Below are 10775 nucleotides of genomic sequence, written 5' to 3'. Positions count from 1 at the left end.
CTCCCCTCATGTGAGGGATGAGGCTCTATTAATAGTGTTATGAATGTCATTAATGCAGGAATATGAAACATTTTGATCAGACGGTCCGGAGAGCTTCCCACGATCATACAATGTTTAACAGACATTTGAGTGCCTTAATGATGTCCGAATTGAGTGATTTTGGGCTTGTTAGATTTGTCTTATTGAGACGCTTAATTCGAGTATAAACTTATCATATTCGACAACTATTTGATCTTCCAAATGTGTTCGAAAATCATCTAAGTATAGTTCAATGAGTTGATCTGGGCTTGATTTGACTCAGATTGAGCTAGTTTTCATATGAGTAGGTTCGTCTTTATATCATTGGGTCATTCTCATCGAGTCGATCAGTTTAACTATAAGTTTACTGAAATCAGAGTTCTGAATGACTTTTTATCAAGATTTAAATGTTTTTTGCTCAAAATATTGCCTCGAGATTCCTGTCATGCTTTGAGATTCGTGCAGGAATATAAAAATTTATTGGTGGCGTATTAATATGATTCCTAATTATCATTCAATTAATTATAGTTTTACTAATATCGAAGATTACTTATAGTTTGAGTGATTTGCTTTATATATAACCCTGGTGTACAACGTGTAATTACAAATTACCCCTGTACTGTACCTGTCTGCGGGAGAGTTGCCCCCACACCCCCAACCCACATAACGTAAGCCCCCCGATTGAATTGAGGTTTCCGCTCCTCTGACTCATTCTGTTTCGCTCCAGCATCTGTCCCTTATCTAGTATTTAAGTCACACCTAACAAAAACCTCCACATTATTTTTTTTTTATATCACGACACTCACACACTAAAGACTTGCAAAAAAGAGTATTGAGATAATATAACCTGAAATTCTTATTTTGAATATCATTCTCTTTAAATTTTCCTATAAACCTTTATTTAAAGATTATTAGGAGTCGAGGATCACTATTGAGTCCATGAGTTTTCATTTTAACTTTTTTGCTTATTTTAATAGATATCAGTGATTCACATGCACTTTTGCAAGGGAGATATTTCAAGCATGTTGTTCCAGAACATAGACGTGTCTGAATGACAGAAATTTAAAGGTAAAGAAATAATAATATAAAATTATAACTTATGTACTATAATTGTATTTTAACATTGTACGAATTACTTATTTTATATTTTTTTTCAAAATATATAAATAAAAATCCTTATAGTTTTTTGTTTAAATGTTAGATTTTCAAAATATTAATATTAATTTTAAATATTTGTATTTATCTTTTTAATTTTAGCTTAAGAAATAAAAATAAAAATATTCACAATAAAATTAAAAAATAAAACAATGATTTTAAGATATTTATTTAGAATAAAAAAAACTTAAAATTATCTATAAAACAAAAAAATTATAAAGTTATTATTATTATTATTATTATTATTATTATTATTATTATTATCAATTTTTAATATGAGCTCCGGCCAGTGACGAGGTCCATTTCAATTATGATATTAATGTGTAAGGAATATAACCCTATGATTATATAAATATTTGTTTCTTTTTCAGATGAATCTAAGACCATTATTTTTTGTAATTTATTTTTGACTATTATTAATAAAAAAATATTCTCCTAATAAATTGTTGAATATTCAAATTTATTATTATTATTTTTTTTGTAAATAACTATGTTTTATATATTATAAAATTACAAATAATATTTAAATTTTAGCTATTTACAAATTAAAAATTATTTATATCTATTTATAATAGAGAGATTTTTATACATACCAAATAATTCTTACACCAAAAAAATTAATATTTAATTATATAAAAAAAGTCGCAATTACATCAAAATATATGCAAGAATGTGCATTTTAACTCACGATACTTTAAAATTAGTGATATTTTATGTAATTTAAGTATTTAAGTATCATTTGTTATGTAAATCCCTGTTTATAATAATATTATTCAAGTCTTAAAATGCACAATAAAATCTAAATATTTATTTTATCCTTCTTGAAATTTTAATAAGTTATTACATATATAAATTTAATAGTTTATTTGATCATTTACATACATAGCGCATAATTCTGATGTATTTACATCTTTAACATATATATTTTGATTTTAACACGTATAACCCTCATATTTTTCAAATTAAATAAAAAAATACCCTTAGTGCTAACTTAAAAAAGAAAACAATACACGAGCGCATTTTCTGTCCGGACTCGTGACGTAGCTCTACGTGCGGGCGTAAGTTATTCCTAAATTATTTTCAAGTTTTCAATAATTCAAATAACCCGCGGTCTTTATTTTTGGATTATTTCGGTATTATTGAAAGTAACATAGAAATAATATGAAAATAACTTCGGCCACACTTAGAGCTACGTCAGGAGTCTGGACAGAATTTTTTTTGGCAATACACATCTTTTTAAATATACATAAAATGGTATAAATAAAAAAAATAAAAGTTTTGGAATTAATTATGAAAATATATAAAATTTGTGTGGTTTGTATATAAAATCATGCTTAATTATGAAAACGACTGCCGCGTTATCAAGCCGCCGGGTGTAAAACCGTACAGTCAACTCGCTTGATTTCTTAATGGGCCCATTTTATCGTTATGGTGGGCCCCAAGCATCTTAGTTGGGGCCACATACATGTGAAACTGTTGACGGGCCGCCAATCAATGGACGGAAGGATGAAATATTGGGATAAATATATTTCTATCATATTTCTTTCTTCTATTTATGTATCTCAATTTTGTTAGACACACACAAAGAAAGTAATTCTTACATCACTTAGGGAATAATTTTGCCTTTAAATTTATATTTCTTAAAAATTATATTTATTTACATACATTTTGATTCTTCCATATTATTAGTGTATTAATATTGTTGAAGTTTTATCCCTAGAAATTGTTGCTTACTCAAAAAAATATATTTCTTAAATTATAAACAATTTTCTTTGCATTACATTACTATATATTTTACATTAAAGTTTGGTTCATAGACTATGAGTTAGATCTACATTTTTCTAGTAGACACGCTGCCTAAAAAAGAACCCTTAATAAATACAGAAATTAGACTGTGAGCAGTGAAAAATCATAGAGCATAAAAGAATGATGTAAGGCTCTTATTATTAATATTTTTTTTCTTTTTCTTGAACATCATACAATAATCCCCTTTATACATGTAAATCAAATTTATATGTATGAAAGGACAACTCAATTGAATGCACAAATTGAAATATTACAAAAATACATAATCACACAAGATACTAAAGCCTATCTTATAATGCATGCAAAACCGCAACACTGCCTGCAGTTCGATGTTGTTGTAATGTCCTAAGTTTTTTTTTGCAATAGAACGAGCAAATGCATCAGTAATTTGGTGAACTCATTGAAGCTAAATTAGTTGTGGTTATTGATGCACCAAAATAATATACTAAATTAGTCGAGGCGGTCATAGTCGGTGCTACAACGGTAGGTGGTTGCAGCAGAAACATCACTTGTCGATATACGACATAAGAAGAGAATATCAAGAGTCTGAAGAAAGTAATCATATTCTAAGTAGTTGTTGTAGTAAGTTATCTTCAAATCTTCGATATGCCATTATTCGTTCTCTCTTATTGAGGGTAAATATGTTATTTCACTATATTCAAGGTGCGTCGTCACTCAATATCTAGACTGCATTGTTACACTTTATTTAGAGTGCGTCGTTGCACTGTTTTCTGGGTGGTCGTTACATTATATTCAGGTAGTGTCGTTACACCGTATTTGGGATATATCGTTAAACAATATTCAAGGTTTGTCATTACACTATATTCAGGGTGATCTGAACGCTGTATTTAGAGTATGTCGTTACGTCATATTCATGGTACGCATCACACCGTATTTGGGGTGAGTCTTAATAAAATATTAATGGTGCATCATTATAGCACATTTGAGGTATTTTGCTACACCATAAGGTTCATTGACAACAATAACAGGGGGTGGCCAGTGTAGCCAGTGGTGGGCGACGGTGACCAGTGAGTGGTGGTCGATGTGGGTCGATGGTGGATGACGACTACGGAAGGTGAAAGTTATTGTTGAATTTTCAAATCTAGAATAGCTATCAGACTCCACTCCTCCAAGCTTAAGTATGGGCTCCTCTTTATAAAGAGAGTAGGGCAATATTTGCATATTTTAGGAATGACATTTTCCATAAATAATGGATAAATATGAACCACTCCATCTGACATCTGAGAGTGATTCTCTCGATGATGGTATTTTGTTGATATTTAAGTGCATTAATAGATTGCGTAATATTGAGCTCGTTTGATTCATCTCATCAAGACACACAACTTGATTAGAAGCTTATCAAATTTGGAATCCATTTGACCTTTCAATTAGAAAATAATGTACTAGGTGTTAGATGTGTAAACACATAGGGACTGGGAGTTATGTATGTAAATCCCCCCAAAAAAAAAATTGTTATCGTGCATAAACATTGAAAATAGCTAAAAAATTGTAATGTTTCAAATGTTCGGGTTTAACGAAAAACACTTTACACATGTTTGCTAATGGCTGACTAACACGCGATTAAAATTAATCTCCAACTAAATGATACATTAATAAGATTTTGAAAATAGTAGCCATATGTTAAGTTTTGAGAATTGAGTGCTAAACTAATAAAAACAAATACTTGGTAAATTACAAAGAAAATCTGACACACAAATTTGCAGTGTTGAAAATACAGTTTGCCTAAAGTTATTAACACTTACAGGGATATGCCAAACCTTCAAGATGTTTGGCTGGAAGTTAAATTTTTTGCTTTGCAGTCCTAATCCATCACTCAACTTCTGATGTTCTCACTTGACTGTATTTCAGCACCTGTCAATCACCAACATCTCTTAGTTGCCTTCTAAGTCATTGATCTCTCCTATATAAAATAAGTCCTAGCAAACTATCATCATCCAATGCTCCCAATCAATCATCAACCAACGATCACCAATGTCAAAGCTCTAAACAGCTCAATACCCTTATTTTAAGTAGGCTAAATTTTTAATTTTTATTATTTTAAATCAACACAAAAAATAAATTTTTTTTTACATCAACAAAGTCGCAATGTCAGGGCGATTTTGCAATGCCCACAAGCAAATTCGCCACTAATGTTATGACTTAGTCAGGTAAGCACAATAAATCGCCTGTGAGTTGGAAATTTTGGAGAATTTTTTTTTAAAGTTTACCCTATCTAACTATGGGTGAAAGCATATTTTATAATAACAATTCAATCTAAGAAACACTTTTTTTATTCAACAAAAAAGAAAAAAAAAATCAGAAATATAAAACGGACACATCATTCTCCTTGAATTCAGGTAAATTCATTAGCCTCAAACTAGGAAAAACTAATAAAATAACCTCAATCATGTATGATGGACCTACTAGAAGCCATCGGGACCATGCTCGACGTCATCAGGCTACGTAAAGCTGATGAGGGACCTCCGCCTTTTGTCATACACGACTGTTTCCAAGTTACTTCATGGCGTCTCGAGTATAAAAACCATACTAAAGTAACCAAAATCTCATCCCCATCAAAGGGATTTCCTTTATGTCTCTAGGTAGGGGAATGGACTCCTTGGAAGCAGAAGGCTCATCACCACCGGCCATGATTGCCGTGATTGCTGAGCTAACAAAAGTTCGTCAATCAGTAGCCGCACTTGCCAATCTGCGTCTTGTCGATCCGCTGGAGTTGCCGACAGCCAAACTCCTCGTTGAGCAGACTGCGAGCTCAATCTCTAAAGCATTTGCGGTTCTGGAGTCTGAAAAGGGCCGAAACCACACAGAGGCTCAAGTGGGCTCCCCTTCTTCTGATGTCACCATTAGATCTCCGGTAGAGAAGAGGAAGATCCAGAACACAAGGAAAGCAACCAACAGAAAAAGGTAATGGATCTTTCAATTATGGGAAGGAACAGGGTTCTCCTTATAAAAGTACTGATACTAAACAATCACAAAGGCTTGGCAACTTAACTTCAAGTGTAGATACAATAACAGCCTGTTGGTTTTGCATATTTTCAATCTATAAACTTCTCTTCTTCTTCCTTCTGCTGTCTTGCATAGCCTGGTAGCTTACAAAACTAATCTACGTTTGGATTGCAGAGGGAACCCATATTCATGGAAAAGGATTACTTCAGCTACCATTGATGATGGGTACGCATGGAGGAAGTATGGGCAAAAAGAGATTTTCAATGCCAAATATCCAAGGTATTACTTTACCGATTAGAAGATGAGAACATATCCTAGAGGTTTTTTGAGGTCTAAATTATCTTCTCAAGCAGCACTAATTATCAGCACACTCAAATCTTGCAGAAACTACTTCAGATGCACAAACAAGTATGATAGAGGCTGCGAAGCGACAAGACAGGTGCAGAAGTCAGAAGACGATCCCTTCTCATATGTAATCACATACTTTGGGAAGCACACATGCGGAGCTGAGAAAGAGAACAATCCAAGATGCAAAGAACCATGTGTTACTAGCTTTGAATCTAACGCCGTCAATGGCACCAAACAAGAGATTCCCTTTTCTTCCTTCTCATCTCCACAGCAAGAAAATGAGGAAGAAGGAAGCAAACTCACCTCCTGCAATTCACTTTCAAACTACTTTGAGCTGCCAGAGGAGTTACAGAAGCCATCCATGATAGAATTAGAACCCGACTGGAGTGATTCATGGCCGGGCTTGAATTCTTCCATCACCAGTTATGATATGGAATTTATGGAGCTTGGGGACATATTAGGTTTTGATCAAAATAAGTTTTTTACATGATAGGTTGATGTGGAGACCTTTGAGAGCAGAGTTTTAGCATCCTTTTTGTTAACCCAAAGTTCTGAGTTTGGAATAGAGTTGGAGAGGAAGATGTGATATAATCTCAGCATCAAGACAGTGAATGTAAGAAATAGCTATTGTTCTGTGTTTCGGTGAATTGTGATTTCACTTATTTGTTAAAAGTTTGAAAGTTTGATGATGTAGAAACTTTAGCATCCCAGCCCAACTGCCTCTGCAGAATCTGAACACTGCGCCTTCTTTGCAACATCGGTCTTAAGTAGTTCGAGCTAGTCTTTGTTTCATTACATTGCCATCATAACTAAAGAACAGTCTTCAAACAAAACCACTCTTTCATTATGTGAAAATTTGCAGCATATTCTCCTCTTTTAGAAGATAACAATTTACAATTCTGCAATATTTCAGCTGTTTTCTCCACTTTCAAATCAAACAGTTCAGCTGTCCGGTAGATATGACTCATATATCAGGTAAGGGATAGATGCTGGAGCGTAGCGGAGAGAGCGAGCATAGTGGAGTGGAGCGGAAGCATCTGTCCAGTCGGGGGAGTCTTGTTAAGTGGGTTGAGGGAGGGTATTTTTGTAATTTCATTAAAGGTTGTATTTATATATAATATTTGTAACCCTATGAGAACTATATTTTTATGAAATACAGACATAGCCGCTTTGCTCTCGAGGACGCAGGCACAAATTGCCTAACCTCATAAATTTCCATGTGTTCTTGATTTTCGTTTTTCTTCTTCTTTGGATTTTCACTTCACTGTCAAAAGACATGAAGCTCAGAAAAATCTTATTTCTGTTGCAAGTTTTATTTGAACGAACAACAATACTCCTGTGAAGCAGAATTAGTCAGACTTCTTGTGATATCTGACAAAAATATTCAGCAGAAGCCATATCCTTTATTATTCAAGAAGAACTAGTTAGTCATATTGATTCGAACTCGTCAATTAGTTTCATGGTTCGTTTAAGGCTTTTTAAGGAAGCATGGATTTCTGAAGTCCATGCAGAACATGAATCTCCTGAATAAAAAACGTGAACTTTATCCATAACTTCAATCCAACTGCAACCCGGATTCTTGATCACCCCTGCTTCCTTCATCTGAAATCTAAGACTTGCAGCCTTCTCCAGCAACCCCATCTCCCCATAGAAGTTCAAAACTTGAGTGTAGCTTTCACTTTCTTGAGGCTTCCTTTTAATTATCTGATCACTGGCGATTTCTCCAAGATGTGAGACCCTGTGAGTTCTACAAGCAATCAGAAAGCATAACCATATGCTTGGATCTGGCTCCACCGGCATAGCTTTAATGAAGCGATAGGCTTCATTCAGGCAACCCGCACGACTGAATAGGTCTACAATGTTTGCATAATGCTCCATTGTAGGCTTTATTCTGTAACCATTTATCATAGAATCATAGAATTTGTGCCCTTCTTCTACTAAACCAGAATGGCTACAGGCAGAGATTAGAGAGAGAAACGAGGTTCCATCTGGTACTATCTTCAACTGTTTCATCTCATCAAACAAATCCATCGCCTTCAAGCAAAGCCCATGCGAACCATATCCAGCTATCATTGTATTCCAAGTGACGAGGTTCCTTAGAGGCATTTGGTCAAACATCAACCGAGCATATTTAGGACATCCGCACTTCATGTACATGTCAATGAATGAGTTCCCAACAACTTCATCACAGAAAACTCCATTTCTCACTAGAAATGCATGTATCATCTTCCCTTTAGCTAATGCTGCAACAGTGGAAACCGAAACAAGAACGCTGGTTATAGAAACAGGATCAGGAAGAAAACCATTTCGAATTATTCCGGCAAATGAGTTCAGTGATTCGTCAAATAGGCCGTTGCGGCTGTACCCTGATATTAGAGAGTTCCAGACGACGAGATTCTTTCTCTCAATGACGTAGAAGACGCTCGCTGCTGATAACGGCGAACCACACTTGGAATACATACTAATCAAAGCACTGCCCACAAATGTATCTGATATGGTGCCATTCTTTACCGCCAATGAATGAATCTTACACCCAAGATGTAACCAGTCCATGGCAGTGCAGGCAGAGACAATGCTTGCGATAATTCCAGAATCTGGAATAAAACCTTCAGCGCAGAACTGATTAAATATTTGCAAAGCATGATCAAAATGTTTGTTTTGGCAAAAACCAGTGATCATAGAACTTAACAAGACGAGATCCCATTCCTCAACGGAACTGAAAAGCTTCGTAGCATCATCTACATCTCCGATTCTCATGTACATGTTTATTAATGAACTTTGCAGCACCACGGAACTTAAAGCTGGCATTTTTGTCAGCAACCCATGAATTTTTCTTCCAAACGCCCCCTGACCATCCGTGCTGCAAACAGAAAGCACATTTGTTATTGTGATTGAATCAGGCTTAACATCGCTAGCTCTCATTTGATTATAAACATCCAAAGCTTCGGAAACAAAATAATTACTGAAAGAAGCGGAAATCATTGAGTTCCATAACTGAACTTCTTTCGTGGGCACAGTATCAAAAACTCTGAACGCCTCATTCATGAATCCAGCATTAGCATACACACTAATCAGAGAACTGCAAACATAGGAATCCAACTCAAATCCCATCTTTATGGCACAACAATGAACGCCTTGGCCGAATGCACCGGCACCCACCATCGAGCATGCCACAAGAACGCATGAAGCAGTCTCCGGCTGCACATTGAAACCCTCAAACATCATGAGCACAAAATGTTCCAAGCTATTCTCCCATAGACCATTATAACATAACCCGAATATGACGACATTCCACATTGAAATGCTTTTATCAAACACTCCATTAAACAAGCCACAAACTTTTGTTACCTCTCCAGCTCTAGAATACAGATGCATCAATGCAGTGAGAGCAAAAGTGTCATGGTACAATGCATTCCTAACAAGAAAGCCATGAACTTGCTCACCTTGCTTGAGGCCCAACCCGCCATCACTGCAAGCCTTGAGAATAATGGTGAGTGAGTGACAATCGGGCCTGAAACCTGCAAGCTGCATTTGTTGGAGATAGTGGAGGCCTTCATGATAATGGTGCTGGTGGAAGTAGCCAGCGACCATAGAGTTCCAAACTGTGGCATCTCCTTGAGACAATTGATTGAACACGTGGTTGGCATCCAACAAAAGACCGCATTTCGAGTAGAGGGTGATTAGGGAGCTGGCAATGTAGAGATCGGAGTGGAGGCCAAGTTGGAAGACAATGGCGTGGATTCTCTTCCCATGGGAAATGTCGAGGAAGGAAGAGCAGTTCTTGAGAAGCGAAGGTAGGGTGAATTTGCTGAATTTGAAGTTGCGGTAAGCAGTAAAGTGGAGGAGCCGGAGCTCCGGTGAATCAAATTTTGTTGAAAGTTTACGAGTGATGAAATAAAGGGTTCGATATTTTGTCGTGAGTGTAAGAAAAGAAGAATGCATCTGGCTGGTGTGGAGCAAGAGGAGCATATATTTTCTGGAATATGAAGGGATTAAATAACCGAAAATAATCTGGGTGAAGAGTTGATATAAATTAATGTTAGAAACATGTGATAAATGTTCAAGGTAAAAAAAATTCGAGTAATATTTACATTTCCACCACTCAATTCTTTTGTATTAACATATCTGTTAAAATTCAGAATAATGTGGTGAAATACACACGTTTTCATTAATATGAATAAGGTTATAAATAACCCTTACAATAATCTTGTAAAAAAAAAATAATAAAAGGTAAATGATATAAAAATAAGGGTATAACACTTAAAAATAATAAAAGGTAAATGATATGAAAGGAAGGGTATAACACTTAATATCTCTAATAATTAATTCGCATTAATTATTATGAGATATAGGAAATAATGTAAAACAGGGAAATAAATATCTCATTAATTCTAAGGAAATAATTTATTTACAAGAATAAATTATTTCCTATCATAACTCTAATTCTAAGGAAATAATTTATTTATAAGAATAAATTATTTTCT

At 34.8% G+C, this 10775-nt stretch overlaps 2 protein-coding genes across 3 annotated transcripts; one reads left to right on the top strand and one right to left on the bottom strand.

The window, feature by feature from the left end:
- The first annotated feature begins 5393 nt into the window (after window positions 1–5393).
- On the top strand, window positions 5394–7666 carry LOC110036650 (probable WRKY transcription factor 46). Of its 2 annotated transcripts, XR_002295251.1 has the most exons (4): window positions 5394–5901; window positions 6118–6222; window positions 6328–6904; window positions 7205–7666. XR_002295251.1 is itself a non-coding variant. In XM_020741148.1 (3 exons), exons 1-3 carry the CDS (start codon window positions 5570–5572, stop codon window positions 6779–6781), a joined length of 891 nt encoding a protein of 296 aa, XP_020596807.1. In that variant the 5' UTR covers window positions 5394–5569; the 3' UTR covers window positions 6782–7666. The 2 variants fall into 2 exon arrangements, 1 of the variants encoding a protein (XP_020596807.1); XM_020741148.1 differs by having other exon boundaries at window positions 6328–7666.
- A 49-nt stretch (window positions 7667–7715) lies between these two features.
- Window positions 7716–10248, bottom strand: LOC110036649 (pentatricopeptide repeat-containing protein At2g40720). Its single transcript, XM_020741147.1, has 2 exons — window positions 9287–10248; window positions 7716–9151 (listed from the first exon to the last, which is right to left on the bottom strand). Exons 1-2 carry the CDS (start codon window positions 10231–10233, stop codon window positions 7720–7722), a joined length of 2379 nt encoding a protein of 792 aa, XP_020596806.1. The 5' UTR covers window positions 10234–10248; the 3' UTR covers window positions 7716–7719.
- Between the last annotated feature and the right edge of the window lie 527 nt (window positions 10249–10775).

The sequence above is a fragment of the Phalaenopsis equestris genome, unplaced genomic scaffold, assembly GCF_001263595.1.
Source record: "Phalaenopsis equestris unplaced genomic scaffold, ASM126359v1 Scaffold209375, whole genome shotgun sequence".
NCBI classification, from domain to species: domain Eukaryota; kingdom Viridiplantae; phylum Streptophyta; class Magnoliopsida; order Asparagales; family Orchidaceae; genus Phalaenopsis; species Phalaenopsis equestris.
This window is presented reverse-complemented; position numbering and strand designations above follow the sequence as displayed.

Bases quoted from the DNA above. Each gene is read 5' to 3' on its own strand.
- LOC110036650 (XM_020741148.1), top strand. From the start codon at position 5,570: ATGTCTCTAGGTAGGGGAATGGACTCCTTGGAAGCAGAAGGCTCATCA. The intron at 5,902-6,117 runs GTAATGGATCTT...TTTGGATTGCAG, and splicing joins AAAGCAACCAACAGAAAAAG to AGGGAACCCATATTCATGGA. The intron at 6,223-6,327 runs GTATTACTTTAC...CAAATCTTGCAG, and splicing joins TTCAATGCCAAATATCCAAG to AAACTACTTCAGATGCACAA.
- LOC110036649 (XM_020741147.1), bottom strand. From the start codon at position 10,233: ATGCATTCTTCTTTTCTTACACTCACGACAAAATATCGAACCCTTTAT. The intron at 9,152-9,286 runs GTTATGGAACTC...TTCTGTTTGCAG, and splicing joins GTGCCCACGAAAGAAGTTCA to CACGGATGGTCAGGGGGCGT.